Source organism: Bos indicus, chromosome 20 (assembly GCF_029378745.1).
Source record: "Bos indicus isolate NIAB-ARS_2022 breed Sahiwal x Tharparkar chromosome 20, NIAB-ARS_B.indTharparkar_mat_pri_1.0, whole genome shotgun sequence".
NCBI lineage: Eukaryota > Metazoa > Chordata > Mammalia > Artiodactyla > Bovidae > Bos > Bos indicus.
This window is the reverse complement of record NC_091779.1, coordinates 1923064-1943419: the sequence shown is the minus strand read 5'-3', so window position 1 is coordinate 1943419 and position 20356 is coordinate 1923064. Positions and strand designations below refer to the sequence as shown.

At 49.8% G+C, this 20356-nt stretch overlaps 1 protein-coding gene across 1 annotated transcript; it reads right to left on the bottom strand.

Moving 5' to 3' along the window:
- Positions 1 to 12494: 12494 nt before the first annotated feature.
- On the bottom strand, positions 12495 to 16289 carry FOXI1 (forkhead box I1). Its single transcript, XM_019982736.2, has 2 exons — positions 15697 to 16289; positions 12495 to 14090 (listed from the first exon to the last, which is right to left on the bottom strand). Exons 1-2 carry the CDS (start codon positions 16271 to 16273, stop codon positions 13528 to 13530), a joined length of 1140 nt encoding a protein of 379 aa, XP_019838295.2. The 5' UTR covers positions 16274 to 16289; the 3' UTR covers positions 12495 to 13527.
- Positions 16290 to 20356: the final 4067 nt, after the last annotated feature.

Sequence of the window (20356 nt, the reverse complement as noted above, 5' to 3'; positions counted from 1 at the left end):
CCACTCTTACAGGAGCATTAAAAAATCAGTGGGAGGACCTGCTAAGATGCATCCTATGTCCTGCCCTCCTGGATAACTCTCTTCTCCCCTCTGGGTATATCCATTCTCCCCTCCACCCTACCCCTTTCTACTCTCAGGGAAGACTCTTTGACTTGTTAAAGCTTCATTGATTTTCTTCTCCTCTGCTCAGAATCCGCATAGGAAATATTCAGTTCATCCTGGTGACTTGATAGATCAACTGATACCAGACGAAAAATTAATGTGTGTGTGTGTGAGTGTGTGTGTGTGTTAGTCGCACAGTCGTATCCAGCTCTTTGCGACCTCATGGACTGTAGCCCACCTGACTCCTCTGTCCATGGGATTCTGCAGGCCAGAACACTGGAGTGAGTTGCCATTCCCTTCTCCAGGGGATCTTCTTGACTCAGGGATCGAACCTGGGTCTCCCGCGTTGCAGCACATTCTTCACTGTCTGAGTCACCAGGGAAAATTATTTCCCTCCTATTATTAGCAAACACTGTGCTAGCGGCTAGATCAGTGGGAGATTCTGCGGCTGTAAATCGCCACCCCAGGACCAGCGGCTCCGGGCCCCAGGGCTCCAGTGGCAGTCAGGAACCTTAAGGCCCGTTTAGCTTGCGCTCCATCACTTCCTAACAGCGTTACCTTTTTCAGCTGCTCCAACTTCTGCGGTCTGCATTTCCTCGTCTGCAAAAGATGGGACTCAGGTTGGGTTCCCTTCAGGCTAGCCTGAAGATGTATTTAAAACCAAGTAAGTTGGCAAGAAGTCTCATCTGCAGGGACAATGCTGAGTCCTGCCAACATCTTCCTCCCTTTCAAGCAGTAAAACCCAGTCCTCTCAATTTCCCCAGCTCCAGGCCGGGACAAAATGTCTCTTTAAGCTTTGGTGGCCCCATTCCTCCCCTCCTTCCTTCTCACCCCTCAGCCACATGCCCCCGAGGAATTCTGGAGCAGACTTACCTCCCGAAGCCCCAGGCTCAGCCATGCCCAGTTTCTTCATCCAGGACCAATTATTTTTTTCCTTCTTACCTTAAAGAATAATAATGAATCACCCTGTCAAACACAGAGTCCTTTCTATTATTCTCTTTGTCTGCCTTTGGATTTCCTCTTTGGTTGTGCAATTTGGCCTTTACAATATCCTTCCCTTGCTAACAAAAATGAAGCACTTGGGCAGAGGTGTTTGGAGATGTTTGGTTTCCTCTGGCAGGAATTTGGTGAGCTCTTGATTCTTACTTCTCCCTCTCACACCACGTCCCTGTAGCTTTAAATCCTGCTGCCTTCTTCTCTTAAGGATGTCTCAAGTCCGGCTCCTCCATCCAAACCCCACCGTACTGTCTGATTCGCCACCTCTCTCATCTCTCTCTGGTTCTGTGTATCCTCCACCCCAGCTTAAATCCTTCTGTGGCTTCCCATCACCCAAAGGATAAAGTCTTAGATTTCCTTCCACACTGGTAACTCACAGCTGAATCTGACATACATGCATGTGTGCAAAGTCACTTCAGTCATGTCCAACTCTGCGCGACACTATGGACTGAAGCCCGCAAGCTCCTGGGCCCATGAGGATTCTTCGGGCAAGATTTCTGGAGTGGGCAGCCATGCTCTCCTCCGGGGGATCTTCCTGACTCAGGCATGGAACCTACATCTCCTGCATTGGCACATGGGTTCTTTAACACTAGTGTCAACTGGGAAGCCCAATCTGACGTAGTTTGTCCAGAAGAGTCATTTCTAATACTGAATTTGGATGCCTTTAGTATAGACTTTAGAGAAGGAAATGACAACTCACTCCAGTGTTCTTGCCTGGAGAATCCCAGGGACGGGGAGTCTGGTGGGCTGCCGTCTATGGGGTTGCACAGGGTCGGACACGACTGAAGCGACTTAGCAGCAGCAGCAGCAGCAGCAGCAGCAGTATAGACTTTGGAGAAGGAAATGGCAACCCATTCTGGTATTCTTGCCTGGAGAATCCCAGGGACAGAGGAGCCTCGTGGGCTGCCGTCTACAGGGTCACACAGAGTCAGACATGACTGAAGCGACTTAGCAGCAGCAGCAGTACAGACTTGGGGCTTCCCTGATAGCTCAGCTAGTAAAAAATCCACCTGCAATGCAGGAGACCCCGATTCGATTCCTGGGTTAGGAAGATGTGCTGGAGAAAGGACAGGCTACCCACTCCAGTATTCTTGGGCTTCCCTTATGGCTCAGATGGTAAAGAATCCACCTGCAATGTGGGAGACCTGGGTTCGATCCCTGAGTTGGGAAGATCCCCTGGAGAAGGGAAAGGCTACCCACTCCAGTATTCTGGCCTGGAGAATTCCATGGACTGTATAGTACAGACTTGTGATTAGCTGGCACCCAAAGCATCAGTACTCGTGCCTGGAAAATCCCATGGATGGAGGAGCCTGGTAGGCTGCAGTCCATGGGGTCGCACAGAGTTGGACACGACTGAAGCAACTTAGCAGCAGCAGCAAAGCATCAGAATGTGTGAACTCCCACAAGGTTCTTACTACGCTTGCCTCTTCAAATGTTAAACGTTGCTTTTTTCCAGTCAGCATCCGAGCCCCCACCTTTTAAAAAATTAATGAATTAATTTTATTTTTGTTGTGCTGGCTCTTCATCGCTGGGCTCGGGCTTTCTCCAGTTGCGCTGCTGTAGCTTCACTTACTGCCGAGCACGGACTCTATAGCGCAGGCTCGATAGTTGTGGCAAAGGGCCTTGGTTGCTCTGCAGCATGTGGAAGCTTCCTGAACTAGGAATTGAACTTGTGTCCCCTGCATTGGCAGGCAGATTTTCATCCACTGGACCACTCTAGAAGTCCTGAGCCCCTTTTCATTAGGGAAGAATTTTGTGTTAGTCTTAGATGGCAGAGCCCAGATGCCACCTCTCCTTACTCAGGCAGAGTGGGGACACAGGACCTCAGCTTGATCATTTGCATGTTTCCCTTGGGCTCTGGGTCTTGAGGAGTGGGCCAGCTAAGAACTACTCCGGTGGAGTACTGCGGTCCTCACTACCGGGCCCAGCGGCTGACCTGGACTGTCATTCCTGCACATGGTCCTCCTTGGCATCTATCTTCCTCAGGCACCTGGTTCCCCGGTCCTATGTTTAATCCTTGAGCCACTCAAGACCCTTCCCCTGTGTCCTTTTTCAACTATTGTTACCCAGAATGAGTTTCTGTGGCAGCAGCACAGCCAAAAATAAATAAACAAATAAATTTTAAAAATTGAGACATTAAAAAAAAACAACTGCTCTTGATCAATGACCATGAGCCACTCTGGAAATGAGGCATGTGTAACCCCCTTGTACGGAGCAGAGAAATGACTCACCCAGTTCACCTAGGGGTAAGTGGTTGGCAGGGCTGGGGTTTGTTCGCCGCCTCACTCAGCGACACTGTTTCCCTCTTTGTCTGGCACATGCTACACCCAGAGACTCAGGTGGAAAGGTTCAGAGGCTTTGGTGACTGAGATGGAGCTGGAATTTTGCATAAGAAGGATTTACTGAAACCAGAGCAGGTGTCATTGCCATCCTGCTGGAAGCCAGGCTCTCGACACCTGTATTTTGGAAAAAACAATCACAATGAGAAGCACTGCTGGGCACACTTTAATTGACAGACACATTCAGGAGGACAGCGGGCTGCTCCAGGGGTGGGTGCTAAGCTCTATGATAACCCTTCAGAGAGCCCCGAGCTTACTCTCGTCCATCTCTCCCCCTACAAAAATTCTTGCCCCACCATTCTCCTCTTTAGATAGAATGAGACCCACACTATCACCCAGGCCTGTGAGGTCCTGCTGGTGTCTCGTCCTTAACATCAAAGGTGCCGAGAGCTCATTCCCTCTCCAGGGCCTTTGCACTTGACTATTCCCGTTGCCCTGCTGGACTCGTCTTCTTCCAGTTCTTTGTGGGACTAGCTCCTTCACACTCCCTAGTCTCTACTCAAATGCCACATCTTGAGAGAGACTTCTCGCACCTCCTCTTTTTAAATAGCGTCCCCAGTCACTGCTGAGCCCTGACTCTGCTTCAGCTCGCTTCACAGTGATGATCATTAACTGGCATGATATTAGATGTTCATGTAATTACATAACCTGCTTATGTTTAACTGGCTGTTTCTCCCATTAGGAGGTAAGTTCCATTAGTAGAGGGACTTTGCTCATTGCATATTAAAAAGCAGAGACATTACTTTGCTGACAAAGGTCCACCTGGTCAAAGCTATGGTTTTCCCAGTGATCATGTATGGATGTGAGAGTTGGACTGTGAAGAAAGCTGAGCACAGAAGAATTGATGCTTTTGAACTCTGGTGTTGGAGAAGACTCTTGAGTCCCTTGGATGGCAAGGAGATCCAACCAGACAATCCTAAAGGAAATCAGTCCCAAATGTTCATTGGAAGGACTGATGCTGAAGCTGTAACTCCAATACTTTGGCCACCTGGTGTGAAGAACTGACTCACTGGAAAAGACCCTCATGCTGGGAAAGATTGAAGGCAGGAGGAGAAGGAAACGACAGAGGATGAGATGGTTGAATGATATCACCAACTCGATGGACGTGAGTTTGAGCAAGCTCCAGGAGTTGGTGATGGACAGGGAAGCCTGGCATGCTGTAGTCCATGGGGTCGCAAAGAGTCAGGGACATGACTGAGTGACTGAACTGAAAAGACTGATGTCTCCTACACTTAGATCAGCGCCTGGCTCATAGTAGGCAATAGGGGAAATTTCGTTGACAGAGATAAATTCCCAAAGTTAAAGGGAGTTCCCCTCTTCCATTGGCTACCCTACCCTTCCGTTTTGCAAGACGCAAGAGGGCACCACTTACATTGTGTCCTGTGTGAGTGGCGCCCCCTGGAGCCCACGCAATTCCATGGCATTCCATGGGAAGCCTGCTTCCTGGAGTTGCCCAGCGGGACTTCCTGGGAAATGCATAAGCCCTGACATCAGATGGCTCTGGGTTTGGATATGGCTTCATCACTTAGTGCCTGCGTAAACATGGACATGTATTTAATTATTCCCTGTGTCTCAGCTTTCTCAGCTACATATTGGGGGTGATTATAAGATCTGCTTGGTAGGGTTGTTCTGAGGATTTCGTAAGATAATATACACAACGTTCTCTAATATAACACTGAAACCATACATCTGAGCCTGGTAGGGATGAGAGTCAGATGCTGAGGATACATACAGAAGCTCTAGGGGCTAAATTACATAAAAAGTGAGGATTAGTTCTATCACTCCGGTCAGTGGGTCACAAACTCAAAGGCATCCAGGGCTAGACAGGTCACTCACACAAGTGAAGTTTGCAAGGTCGCTGGAAAGCCAGTGCTCCGTCTAAAGGGAGCAACTGCTACCCTGCTCCAGCCACGGTTTGGTGGGGGGCAAGAATATGGCACAGGAGGGACAGAGTGGCAGCGGGGTCGGGGGTGGTGGTGATTCTTGTCTTAGTATTGCCAGAGCTTCTTCCTTTTCAGAGAAGCCCAAGTCTTTATGTTTGCCTGAAATCTCACAGGTTTTAAATATTGGCAACTAAATTAATTCAGTGTCCTGGAACCAGTCTCAACTAGCATTCTAACCAGCTTTGTCACTTCCTGGTATACATTCCAAAAGTCTCTCTTAATTTTAATCCACTTCATTCGGGTATAATTTACCTGCAGTAGAATGTTCATATTTTAAGTGTACAGATCCATGAACTTTGACAAACAGATGCACCCATGTCATCACCACAATAATCAAGGTATACAATGTTTCCATTATCCCAGAAAGTTCCCTGGGGTCCCTTCCCAACCAACCTTCACCTCTGCCCTCCCCCAGCCCTAGGCAACTACAGGCCTCCCTTGTTTGATTGCTCTTCATTTCATTGTGCTTTGCAGATATGTTTACAAAATGAAGGTTTGTGGCGACCCTGAACCAAGCCAGTCTATCGTATTATTTTTCCAGCAATATTTGCTTACATCCTGTCTCTGCATGATGTTTTGCTAACCCTCCACCAGCAAAAAAAATTAAGACTCACTGAAGGCTCGTATAAAGCTTAGCATTTACAATCAGTAACATATTTTTAAATTGAGGTATAAACATTGTTTTTGTAGATGTAACACTTTTGCACAGTTAATAGACTACAGTGCAATGTAAACGTAATTCTTATATGTGCTGGGAAACCAAAAAATTCATGTGACCAAAACTCTATTGCTGTATCTGCTTTATCCTGGTGGTCTGGAGCCAGACCCACAGTATTTCTGAAGTATGCCCGTATTGATCTGCTTTATGTCATATAGATTGACTATTCTAGAATTGTATATAAATATTTATGTAAGTATTTATTAATGCTCTTTGTGTCTGGTACCTTCCACTTAGCACAGTGTTTTAAATCCTTTTAAATTCTGTGAGACCTGTTTCATGGCCCAGCGTATGGTGAACATACCATCTGCCCTGGAAAACAGTATGTGCACTGCACTATCGAATGCAGTGCTCCGGAAATATCCATTTGGCCAAGGTGGTTGCTAGTGTTGTTCAGACCCTTCATGTCTTTACTGATTGTTTTGACTATTTATTCTATCAGTTGTTGATAGAGAAGTGTTAAATCCTCCAACCAAGACTGTGAAATTGTTTACTTTTCCCTTTCATTCTGTCAGTTTTGCTTCACATAAAGGTTTTCCATGTGTAATATTTGTCTATCTGATGAGCTGACATCACTTTGAAAGTGCCCCTTTTTTATCTGATTTGCAAAACAGATACAGAGACACAGACAGAGAGAACCCATAGACACCAAGATGGGAAGAGCGGGAGGGATGAATTGGGAAATTGGGATTGACATACATGCCGCATAGACACCAAGATGGGAAGAGCGGGAGGGGTGAACTGGGAAACTGGGATTGACATACATGCTCTACTTTTTTTTTTCCAAACAGGCTTATATATTTTAAAGAAATTAGGAAGCAAAAATAGACTTTAATAATATTTACCCAGAATTTTATCATTTCTGATGTTCCTCATTCCTTTCGAAAGATTTGGGTTTCCAATACTATCATCTCCCTTCAGGGTGAACAATTTCCTTGAGTTTAGGTCTGCAGGTTATAAATTCTCTTCAGTTCAGTTCAGTTTAGTTCAGTCACTCATTCATGTCCGACTCTTTGCGACCCCACAGACTGCAGCATGCCAGGCTTCCCTGTCCATCACCAACTGCCGGAGCTTACTCAAACTCATGTCCATTGAGTTGGTGATGTCATTCAACCATCTCATCCTCTGTCATCTCCTTCTCCTTCTGCCTTCAATATTTTCCAGCATCAGGGTCTTTTCAAATGAGTCAGTTCTTCATATCAGGGGCCAAATTATTAGAGTTTCAGCTTCAGCATCAATCTTTCCAATGAATATTCAGGACTCATCTCCTTTAGGATGGACTGGTTGGATCTCCTTGCAGTCCAAGGGACTCTCAAGAGTCTTCTCCAACACCACAATTCAAAAGCATCAGTTCTTCAGTGCTCAGCTTTCTTCACAGTCCAATTTTCACATCCATACATTACTACTGGAAAAACCAAAGCTTTGACTAGGTGGATCTCTGCTTTTTAATATGCTGTCTAGGTTGGTCATAACTTTTCTTCCAAGGAGCAAGCGTCTTTTAATTTCATGTCTGAAATCACCATCTGCAGTGATTTTGGAGCCCCCCAAAATAAAGTCTTTCACTGTTTCCATTGCTTCCCCATCTATTTGCCATGAAGTGATGGGACCGGATGCCATGATCTTAGTTTTCTGAATGTTGAGTTTTAAGCCAAATTTTTCACTCTCCTCTTTCACTTTCATCAAGAGGCTCTTTAGTTCTTCTTCACTTTCTGCCATAGGGTGGTGTCATCTGCATATCTGAGGTTACTGATATTTCTCTGGGCAATCTTGATTCCAACTTGTGTTTCATCCAGCCCAGCGTTTCTCATGATGTACTCTGTGTATAAGTTAAATAAGCAGGGTGACAATATACAGCCATAACGAACTCCTTTCCATATTTGGAACCAGTCTGTTGTTCCATGTCCAGTTCTAACTGTTGCTTCCTGACCCGCATACAGGTTTCTCAGGAGGCAGGTCAGGTGGTCTGGTATTCCCATCTCTTGAAGAATTTTCCATAGTTTACTGTGATCCACACAGTCAAAGGCTTTGGCATAGTCAATAAAGCAGAAATAGATGTTCTTCTGGAACTCTCTTGCCTTTTCCATGATCCAATGGATGTTGGCAATTTAATCTCTGGTTCCTCTGCTTTTCTAAATCCAGCTTGAACATCTGGAAGTTCATGGTTCACATACTGTTGAAACCTCACTTGGAGAATTTTGAGCATTACTTTACTAGTGTGTGAGATGAATGTAATTGTGTGGTAGTTGAGCATTCTTTGGCATTGCCTTTTTTTGGGATTGGAATGAAAACTGACCTTTTTCCAGTCCTGTGGCCACTGCTGAGTTTTCCAAATTTGCTGGCATATTGAGTGCATCACTTTCACAGCATCATCTTTTAGGATTTGAAATAGCTCGACTGGAATTCTATCACTTCCACTAGCTTTGTTTGTAGTGATGCTTCCTAAGGCCCACTTGACTTAGCATTCAAGGATGTCTGGATCTAGGTGAGTGATCACACCACTGTGGTTTTCTGAGTCATGGAGATCTTTTTTGTACAGTTCTTCTGTGTATTCTTGCCACCTCTTCTTAATATCTTCTGCTTCTGTTAGGTCCATACCATTTCAGTCCTTTATTGTGCCCATCTTTGCATGAAATGTTCCCGTGGTATCTCTAATTTTCTTGGAGAGATCTCTAGTCTTTCCCATTCTGTTGCTTTCCTCTATTTCTTTTCATTGATCACTGAGGAAGGCTTTCTTATCTCTCCTTGCTATTCTTTGGAACTCTGCATTCAAATGGGTGTATCTTTCCTTTTCTCCTTTGCCTTTCACTTCTCTTCTTTTCACAGCTATCGGTAAGGCCTCCTCAGACTACCATTTTGGCTTTTTGCATTTCTTTTTCTTGGGGATAGTCTTGATCCCTGCTTCCTGTACAATATCACGGAACTCCATCCATAGTTCTTCAGGTTCTCTGTCTGTCAGATCTAATCCCTTGAATTTATTTCTCACTTCTCTTAGTTTCCTCTTTTTTGGACATTGAGATTGACATATATACGCTATTATGTATAAAATAGATAGCTAATGAGAACCTACTGTGTAGCCCAGGAAAATTAGTGCTCTGTGGTGATGGGAAGAAAATACAAAACAGATGTGAGATATATATATATATATATATATGTGTGTGTGTGTGTGTGTGTGTGTGGTGTGTGTGTAGCTGATTGCCTTTGTTGTACAGCAGAAATTAACACTGTAAAGCAAATATACTCCAATAAAAATTAATTTAAAAGAAGTTCCATTTTCCTCTGATAATATGCCTGGTCTTCTGGTCTATTTTATCTAATAGCATCATCTGCTTTTTGTGTTTACTCTTTTCATCCATTGATGTTTAACCCTCCTGGGTCCTCTCTGCTTAAAGCCTCTCTCCTATAGACAGCTTACAGTTGAGTTCTCCTCTTTAATTAACCCCACAAATCTCTGCCGTTTCACTGCAATGTTCAGTTCATTAACAGTTAATATAGTTGCTGATGTGACTGGATTTAGATCTATTATTTTATCTTTCCTCTTCTGTTTGCTTAAGTTTTTCAGGTGTTTTGCAGTTTCTGTATTTTAAAGAATTATTTGAATATTTTTAAAGGCTCTATTTTAGTTAATCTATTGGCATTTTATTTCCACTTCTTTGCATTATTTTGCATTATTTGCTCTAGAGATTATAATGACTTCCTTAACTTTCCTTAACAGTCTATTTAGAATTAAGGTTGTACCTCTTCTACAAATTATGCAGGAAAAAAACCCTTGCACTTATATAGATCCATTTACCACAAAACCCTATTCCTTATAGTAAAGTTCCCATTTGAAAATCTATATACACCTACATACATTTTAGACTCTACAAGACAATGTTACAGGTTTTTTTTTCAAACTGTCTTGGGTGTTTTAAATAAATTAGGAAGAGAAAGAAGACTTTAATAATATTTGCCCAGAATTTGTACCGTCTCTGATGCTCCTCATTCCTTTTGAAGGATCTGAGTTCGCGGTGCTATTGTTTCCCTTCAGTCTGAACAGCTTCCTCGAGTTCAGGTCTGCAGGTGACAAATCCCCTTGGTCTCCTTTTATTTGAAAATGCTTGTGTTAGTTCGTTTTAACCATCCTTCAGCTCCTGTCTCACCTCTTCCATGCAGCCTTCCTGGGGTCTCTAGCACACAGGAAGCCCGGTTCTCGGAACTTTTATTGGTGCTGGAGGACATGTCTTTAACGTAGAGCCAAATTGTAGGAGGCTGAGAAGGCCACAGTCCACCCGCAGGATTGAGTGCTTGTGGATGACCAGTCCTCTTTCCTCCCTGCCTCCTTCCCTTACCCTCTCTTTCTTCCTTCCCTCCCTCCCTCCAGGTCCCACTTCTTCTCAGAGGAAGAGAACCAAAAGAGGGCAGGAAGCAGAATGCAGCCGCTGACTGGGGAGCCCCGTTTGACCGGGTCCCGCCCCAGCAGTGCACGCTGCCCTCTGAGAGCTGCCGGTGCTGCCGACAGGAACCGCGCAGTCCCAGACAGGAGTTGCCAGCGCCCTGCAGACGCTCCCTTTACTGCCGTGCCCATTACCTTCTGGGCCGAGGAGGATGGGGGCCGAGGACTGTGGTCCTCAGTCCTCAACATCCGCCTCCCTCCCAGGGGAGAGGCTGGGCTCTGTTTGGGCCCCTTCACAGGCAGGGGCCTTGCCCAGACTGCACGCCTTGCAGACCCTTCGTAGGGGAGGAGAGAGGCTGGAAGAGCGGGCCCGGAGCTTATTCATGGAGACCGCAGACTGTGGGCATATTTGGTGGCAGTGGGATCTAGCGTGATGAAGCATCCTAGTCTGGGCTTCAGGGACCTGCATTCCAACTCCGCCTCTGACTCCATCCCCCTGGAGACGTTTGTGGAGTCCCCGCCTCTCCCAGCCTCTGGTGTCCCTTATCTTGAGCAAGGGGTCAGCTTGTTCCAAGTGTGTTTGTTTTACGGTCTGAAACTGTATCCCTTCCCTTTACCTCCTCAGCCAGGACTGCCTCTGCCTCTTCTGCCCGGAGAATTCTGTCTCTCTGTGGAAAAGGATTCCCCAGGGAAAATATGAGAGGTTTTTAAGGAGGCCAGCTTTTCCTTTACTTCATTTTTCCTGGTTTGCTCACTCATGCTAAGTCCAGGGCTCCCCAGCACCAGGTGCAGCGGAGAAGTTTCAGCCATGGCATCGATGGTCTGTACTGAATCCTGGCTGTGGGTTCTTGACCAATTACAGAATCTTTCTAAGGCTCCATTTTCTCATCTGTACAATGGAGATAATAGTATTGATTGTAGTGGGCTATTTGGAGGATTAAATGCAATAAGGCAGTTCAGGTCCCAACACAGTGCCTGTCACATAGTAAACCTACAATGAATACTTTTATTATTATTATCATCAACAGCATTATTTACCACCTCCTCTAACTCTAGGCCTCCCTGGTGGCTCAGACAGTAAAAGAATCTGCCTGCAGTGCAGGAGACCCAGGTTGGATACCTGGATTGGGAAGATCCCTTAGAGAAGGGAATGACAACCCACTCCAGTATTCTTGCCTAGAGAATTTCATGGACAGAGGATTGCAGGCTACAGTCCATGGGGTTACAAAGAGTCCAGACACGACAGAGCAACAAACTTTTCTTACTCCAGGGAAAGATGGCCTCCCAGAATCTGAGAGAGCTGCTTGGCATGGCTTGACGCAAGCATATCTGAGGAGGTCTCTTCAACTAGAAGACCTCCAGCTTCTGTGCACAAGTCCTCTAGCGGTCACTGTGCCAGGCACCCAAGTGACTCACCAGGGTCTGTACATGTGAACTGTTGTGAGTTCAGAAGCTCCCTCTGCATAGCACTTGACCCAGTGCCTGCCGACAACCCTCAGTGAACCGTAGCCAACAGGACTGTTGTCACTGCCTGACTAGGGAGCCACCTCTGAGGCTGCGCTACAGCCAGCCATGACTACTGCGGGGTCAGTAGACATGGGCAGGGACTGGCTGAGGGCTTGAGGAAATTTGCTCGACCACTCTGACCCTCAACGTCCTTGTCTGTGTAGTGATGGGGTTAGTTCCACTCCCTGCACAGGGCTGTTGGGGGTGGGGTTATGTGATCATAATGTGGGGGTGATGATTGCATGAGCTGTAATCCCAGGCCAGATTTTGAGTCCCACAAGTTCCCCTCTTTTTTTGAGGACCTTTGTCTTGTCCCTATGTCAGTGTGAAGGAGGGAAAGAGACTGATACCTGTGCTTTCTCCACCTCCTGTCCCCAAAGCCTTTAGCTCCAGGCTGCACTTGGCTCCATATTGAGTCAACTCAATAGATGGGAAAGCTCACAAGGAAGGGACACATGTAGTTTTTTTTTTTTTTTTTTAATTAAAAAGAACATAAGAAAACAAAATCACTTCCCAGGGTGTGCTGTGATGCGGCATCACTGGTATGTAAAGCACATATAAAAACAGGAAAAAGACCCCATGAGCTGCCCGCGTGGACCCCTCTGTGGCGGTCTGAAGCCCCTCCGGGGCTATGAAAAAGGATTCACTGATTTGCCCTTGTTTTTCTTGGAAGACTCAGCCACCTCCAGCTCACTGGTCCATGACGTGCACACAGGAAGTTGGGCTTTACAAGATTTTGCCAGTGGGTGGAGCAGGGGTGGGAGTTTGAGGTGCACACTCCTCCCTTCCCTGCCCGGCTCCGGGTCTATGGGGCTGGGGAGGCAATCTCCCTCTGTGCGGGGAGGTTAGGCACACGGTCCAGCAGGGCCAGGGATCTGGGCTCCCCTCTTGAGTAGTAGCAAAAGGAGTGTTGGCAGGTAAGTTGTGGGCCACAGAGTAAAGGCCTGGACCAAGACGAGATGTACCCAGGGCTGGTACTAAATGTGATGGCTGGCTGGAAGGCAGTGGAGAGATTTTGATGTGTTTGCCATCATCAACTCACCACACTGACTTTCCTTGTCTGCTCAACCAATCCCTCCATTCCTGCCTCTGTTGGCGCAAACTTTGAGGGGAGTCACCAGAACCTGCACTTGACTCCCTGCTCCTAGTTTGCATGACTTCCTAGTTTGCATGACTCAGGGAAAGGGACTTAACTTCCTCGAGCCTCAGTTTTCTCGTCTGTTAAATGGGTAGATTCATATGACCCTCACAAGGTGGCTGGAAATAGAAAGTGAAATCATACCTTCAAAGAACCTCATACAGCACCTAGCACAGCAGTGCTCAATAAATGGCCAGGGTGGTTACTGTCATGCAGGCACCAACATTTCCACTGCAAAGTTGGTTGGGCTGTATGGGTGGATATGTGATACACACAAGGTTTATACAACGTTCCAGAAAAACGATGAACTCCTCTGAGCCTCCTGTGTGTGCCTGGGCGATTCAGAGGTCTGGAGCAGCGGCATGGAGGATCCCGGCATGTCCGTCGGGCCTGGCTCAGGAGCTGCTCAGTTTCTAGACCTCAGTGCCCTCCCTGGGGTAGAGGACGCTGTTCGTGCTGACGCTCCCATAGAAGGGGGAGCTGAACTGGTTGAGGACAGAGCCCCCGTAGCCCAGAGCATTGCTGGGCATGGGGCTAGCCCACTCGCCCCCGCCCGCAGGGCCGCTGATGTTGGTGAGGGGGGTATAGGAGCTGAAGCTCAGCGAGTTCTGCACCCCCTTGTCAGCGGGCTCCAGGCTCAGTCCCGGCGTGGTGGCCGCGGGGCGGCTCACAGGGCTCGGCCCGCTCACATAGGCTGACATGGTCGAGAGGAAGCTGCTGAGGCACGGGGTGCCTGGCGGGGGCGGCGTTGGCTGCTTCTCCGGGGAGCCGGTGGGGCCCGGTGCAGCACCGTCCAAGATGTCCTGGGCTTCTGCGGTCTTGGGGCTGCCTGCCAGGAGACCAGCCTCCGTTTTCTCTGAGGCCATGGAGCCCGTGCTGGAGGAGACATCTGATTTTCTCTTCCTCTTCCTGCGGAAATTTCCATTGTCGAACATCTTCTCACAGTTGGGGTCCAGGGTCCAGTAATTCCCTTTGCCTGGCACAAGAGTGGGAGAGGGTAAGTACAGAGATGGAGCCAATACTTTGCTTCTGTTCCTCCTTGTTTGTCATAAGCTAAAACCGAAGGTAACAGATGCAGAAAGGCAGAGAAGAGAAATGCCACAGACTCAGCATGCATCACACCACACGGATCATTACTCAAGCCCCCACCTCACTCCTCAGCACGCTTGGAGTGCAGAGTGAGGCCTGAGCCACGAAGGAGTTTACTGTGTGGGCTCTTCAAGAGGTTCGAGTACTGGGGCCAAGGCAAGGGAGGGGCTTCTTCCATTGCTGATGGGAAAGAGAACTCAGGGAGAAACAGAGGGCTTTCTGAAGGTCCTGAGCATGAACTCCGACGGTGGACTTGAGTCCCAGCTTCAGACTGGGGACCTGGGGCGGGCCTGGGTTTCCTAGTCTGAGAAGTGGGCCCCCTGGGCCTGCCCCTTCTTCCTCAGGCTGGCTGTGAGACAGGGCTAATGCTAGACGTGTGAAAGGGATTTGTGCCCGGGAGGGACAATCTGAACCCTGCCTTCCACATCTTCAGCTGAAGGGAGAACGCTCGCGTTCCTCTGTAGGACCAACAGTCCTGCCCTCACGACCCTCAGAGTGGGTGGGAGTGGGATTCTTCTGAGAGGTATGCTGGCTTCCCATGGTGTGACAGGAGGGCACTTTAATTCTGGGAAATGGATACACGAGCATTCAATATATTACCCTCTGTGCATCTCTATGGGCTTCCCTGGTGGCTCAGACAGTGAAGAATCCATCTGTGATGCCAGAGACCTGCGTTTGATTCCTGGGTTGGGAAGATCCCCTGGAAAAGGAAGATCAACCCACTCCAGCTCTTGGCAGGAAAATGCCATGGACAGAGAAGCCTGGTGGGCTACAGTCCCCGGGGTCGAAAAAAGTCTGGCACGACTGAGTGACTAAGCACACACCTGTCTCTAAGTTCTAGAAACTGCTCGTTATACAGGAACAGCTCACACCCTGGTGTGAGAGGGACCTCCATTCAGACGCTTGCTCCCTCACAGTCACATCCTCCTGTGTCACCCTGGGCAGGGTGCTTCACCTCTGGCTGTTACTTTCCTCAGCTTATAAAGTGAGGATAGTAAGAGCCACCCTGCAGGGCTTGACGGCGTAAGGTGGCCCCGAGTGGCTGTCCCATGGATGTCTGGTCCCTCCCCAGCGGGCCTGGAGTGCACGTGGCTTTGTGTAGTTCCAGCAGTCACCACGCCCACCCCCACAAGAGTCTCTGCACGCTGGATGCTGGGGTCTGAATCAATGGTCACAGACACCGCAGTCCATGGAGCTCTTGTCAGCACCAAACCCCTCGAGTGCATCACCTCATGAGCCCACTGCCCACAAGCCTGGCAGAGCGACTATTACCCTGGTCCTGATTTTCAGATGGGAACACCGAGGCTCGGAGGTCACGCAGAGGTCAGCGGCACATCTGCCTGCAGGGTGCACCTTTACAGCGGACTCCTTCTGCCCACCGCCCCTCCACCCCGGGCCTCGGGTGGGGCAGGACCCCTCAGGGCTTCCTAGAATGGGGTGCCGGGAGGACTGAGCCTTCCTGGGGGATGACCCTGCCCCCACGGCCCCCTTACCTGGGTCGTCCTCGTCGCGGGGCACCTTCTTGAAGCAGTCGTTGAGAGACAGGTTGTGGCGGATGGAGTTCTGCCAGCCAGCCTTGCTCTTGTTGTAGAAGGGGAAGTTGTCGGCCACGTACTGGTAGATCTGGCTGAGGGTGAGGCGCTTGTCGGGCGCCCCGTGGATGGCCATGGCAATGAGCGCCGAGTAGGAGTAGGGCGGCCGCACCAGCTTCATCAGCTCCTCCTGCGAGGGGAGCGGCAGCCAGCCCAGGTCGCCGGCCCCCAGCGTGGGCATGCCGGTGGGCAGCAGCTGCCTCTGCACGCCGCCGTAGGCCTGGGGCAGGAAGGGGCTGCCGCCTGGCAGGTAGGGTGGCGGAGTCACGGCCGGCCCGTTGAGCCAGAGGTAGGGGTTGGGGGCGGCCCCATACTCCCCGCCACCCTCGAAGGAGGGGGGCCGCTGCGGGCTAGGTGCGCCCTGGGGGTGGAAGAAGTTCTCGTAGTAAAGGTTCATCTCGGGGGGCTCCTGGCCAAGGCTGGGAAACTGGGGGCTGCAGCGGGGCGGGGAGGGCGCCGGGAGGTCGAAGGAGCTCATGCTGGGCCGGGCTGGCCGCCTCCACCTGCTGGGAGCTGGCCCTGCCAGGTGCGGGCAGGCTGCGCTTATACCGGCCGGCCCCACCCCGGGGCGTCGCCGCCGGCCCGCCCCTCCCTCCTCCCCCGGGTCGCCCGAGGGCCCTTCCCCGCGGCCACGGCCACGGCGGGCCCGCAGGACACGCTCGGCCGGCTTCCCGGCTCCTAGCAGCCAGGACACGGGCGCCCCTCCCTCTTTCCTTCCTTCTGCTGCTGTCTCCCCTCTGTTTGTCTCCTCGTCACCTGCCCCTGTTCCTCCTGCCTCTCTGCTGCCCTTTCCCCTTCCTCTCCTGAACTGTCTGCCCTCCTGCTTTCTTGGGCTGTCCTGCTGTCCTCTCCGCAAGTCACTCTTGTTCCTTCCCTTCTCTCTGGCACGGAGCTGTCTGCGATTCCCTCCCTGGCAGTCCCTGTCTCTCTCAGCTTGTTTCCAGGTCTTTCTACCTCCGTCTCCTCCCGCTTAAGTCCTCACCATCTCTGCTTCTCCCCTGCTTCCTTTTGCTGTCCGTGTCTGTCTGTCTGTCTCACATCGTCTCTGTGTCTCTTCCCCTTCCCCTCTGTCTCCCTCTTCTTCGCATCCTGACCCCTCACCCAGACTGGAGGAGACACTTCATCAGAAGCCACAGTCTGAGGTCTTCTGAAGTGAAGACACGTTTTCTGGAGTTTCCAGGAGAGAAGCTGGCGCTGGAGAAACAGAAGAGCCTCTGGCCAGGTTCAAAAAGGGCAGTCAATTATGGGTGACCTCCTTACACACACACACACACACACACACACACACACATAGAGAAAGACCTGGGGATTCTCCCAGAGCAGCAGCAAGGCTCATAAAAATAGCAGCAAAAGGAAGAGGCTATGAATGGAACTGCAGGAGAAAAGTGAGAGAGACCTTGTATTCTCCTGGTTTCTTGCTGGCTGCAGGGACAAAGCAGGCTCTGGTTCCTTATCTGATCCAAGTCCTTTCGTGTTTCGGCTTGCAGAGTCCCCCAGGACCCAGGGGCTGAGGCCAGGAGGAGAACCTTCTTTGGGTCATTCTTCCCCAGCCTGCTCCGCCTCGGGCTCCAGAAGCAGGGGCCCCGTCCACACTGGTTCCTCTGTGCCTCGTGGTCAGTCCGTCCACCTCCCTGGGCCTCATTCTCTATCCGGTGCTCGAAGGCGACTTGTCTCAGCTGCCCCTTCATCCCGGGGCAGGCCCTCAGCTTGGGGAGTGAGTGGGTTCCCCTTCTCAGAGCACAACGAGCTGCCCCTGAGCAGGTTCTAGCAGCACCTGGAGACTTCTCTCTGGGGTCAGAAATGGGAGAAAATCTCACGTCAATCTCTCTGGTCACCACCTCCCTCCGGCCCTCCTGCCTCTACTTCCTTCTCAAGACTCTTTCAACTTCCTCTCTCTTCCTGCAGACCCCACATGTCTCCAAGGCCAAAGAGAAAGCTTCTTTGCTTACTTTCTTTCTTTTCTGGCATGCGGGTCTTCGCTGTTGCCCTGGGCTCTCTCCAGCTGTGGCGAGGGGCTGCTCTGGTTGCGGAGCTCAGTGGCTCAGAGGCCTGCAGCACACAGAATCTCCCTGGGTCAGGGACCGAACCCGAGTCCCTCGCCTTAAGAAGCCTTGGCTTCTTAACTCCTGGATCCCCAGGGAAGTCCATAGAAGGCTGCTTTCTGTCCCAGCTGGAGGATCCTCCCTGCCTGTGTCTCTACTCTCCACGTCGGGTTCACTCGGAAGACCTAAGTGACATCGAATGAATCTCATTATCAGCATCTTGCTGCCCAGAGGATGATTTGGGTGCCTGAGTGGGAGAGCTCCTTCAGGGCCTGAGGAACCACTTCTCCTCACCTTGGACAGTGAGTGAGGTGTGGGTCAGAAAGGGCCTGATTGCCCAGGTGAGGCTTGGGAGCAGCGCCTTTGTCCTTTCTTTCTGAAGAGCAAAGACAAGGAGGCCACAATTTTGTTTAGAGTTTCTCTACCAGGCTTGCTGAGGTCAGGGCCCTGAGTTTTTAAAGGACAGTCACATTGGAGTCCACTAACACAGACCCAAAGCCCGACAATGAGCCTGGCGATGTCACTCCTGATCATTCATCCTGCAGAATCAAGCAGAGCAAGAACTACCCCCACAGCATTATTTATAGGTATAACAAACTGTAACTAACCTGAATGTCCAACCATAGGGGATTGGTTTTTTTTAAAAACAGTATTTTCTGAATGATGAAATAATATGCAGCTATGAAAAATAGATTGTATTTAATGATATGGGAAAATACTACATTCTAATAATGGGGAAAACAGGCTACAAAATAGCCTGATTGTTTTGCAAAAATACATATTATACATGTACATGAACTGTGTAAACATAAAATCAATCTGTCGATTATTATTTCAAGATAGGGAATTAGATATTATTTTGTTGTTGCTTTCTATAGTCCCTAATTTACATGATTAGAGAAAGGCAAGCACACGGGTGATTTGCTTTGGAGGTTAAATATAAAAGGCCAGCATAGGCACTAGAGAAGAGAGACTGCAGGCACCGGTGCTGAGCCCAGAAGGATCTGGGTTCAAATCCAGCCTCGCCACTGAATAGCTGTGCAGCCTTGACACGTGATTTAACTTTCCTCGGCCTGTTTTTTCAGGTAAAAGTGGGAGTAATGCCACAAGTTTATGTGGCTGCTGTGAGGATTCTATGACGTGATCAATGTAAGTCGTTTCACATGGTGGAAAGAGATGCCCTCAAATTTTACTTATTATATAAAAGTCAACATACGCTTGATACGTACAGTTCATCACCGAGTTTGCTACCTTTCGAGTTGTTTTCTCAGCAGTGAGTGTGGCCAGTGGGGATTTACGATGAAGCAATGAAGGGTGGGATACTTGGTGGAGATATCAGCTCTATAGCCAGATCCCACCGTCGGCAGCTGATGGTCAGAGGGACCCCGAGGCACGTGACAAGGTCACGGTTGAGCTGGGTTTGGACCCTGTCTCCCAACCCCTTAGTCCACCCTTTGCCTGTTGCTGCGTCTCCTTCCTTAGAGGTGTTTTTGAGGAATACTCACCTGAGCCTCCCCTCGCACCTGCGCCCCAGTTCCTTTCCCGGGAAATCAGAGAAAGACCGGCATGTCATAAGGCCTCCCCCACACAGAGGCACCCGCCCAGGCGGCCAGCGGCCAAGGAGCCCAGCCTCTCACGCCCTCCCGTACCTCCCCACGGGGGCACTCAGGTCTAGGGCACTCAGCCCAGCCCCAGAGTCCTCACGCCGGACTCCACAAGCACTGCCTCAGCCCTCAGGTGGTACCGGGAGCTGCCTGTAGGACCCCAGGGGGTTTGGGGGCTATATCTGGGAAGCCCCCATCAACCCATACCAGGGCTTCTGGGAAAAGAGCCAAGCATCTCTATAAACAATGGTCCTTTTGAAGATGAAATTATTTTAGGCTTTTCGAGTTTTCCCAGAGGCGGAAATCCAAGCCTGAGAAGATATGGCTGCCCTGCTTCAGGGAAAATAGTACAAGGTTGGACAGGCAGGGCCTGAACCATCCAGGGATGCGGAGCTTCAGTTTGCATACTGTGACATATTTGCATGTTACATATCCAGAGGGAGGCCATGTATTCTGAACCCCAGATTGAGATACCTGGGACAAGGCAATAGGACATGAAAAACACGACTCTGAAGTTGGGTGGGGCCGGGTTCAAATCCCCGACTTGCTGTTTGTTAACCGGGTGATCTTGACTACCTTTCTTGATCTCCCAAGGCCTCAGTTTGCTTATCTATTAAACGGAGCTGCACAGAGAACCTGCCTCAGGTGGATTTTGCATGAAAAACGATGTGATCGCGCGCGCATTTATCTGCCCAGGACGCGGCAGCACTGTGCTGAGGGGGAGGGCGCCCTGGTAGCAGAGGACAGCTCTGACGGCGAGGCTGAGCAGGGTCTGCCCTCTCCAGTCAGGGTTTTCCTACTGGCTCTCCCCTTGGGCAAACCTGGACACTGAGGGCAGGGCCGTGGGAGGGGGAAGGCCTCGTCCCTTCTGGAGCTTTCACCCAGCCGTCAGCCACGTGCTCTGGGGGCCGGGAG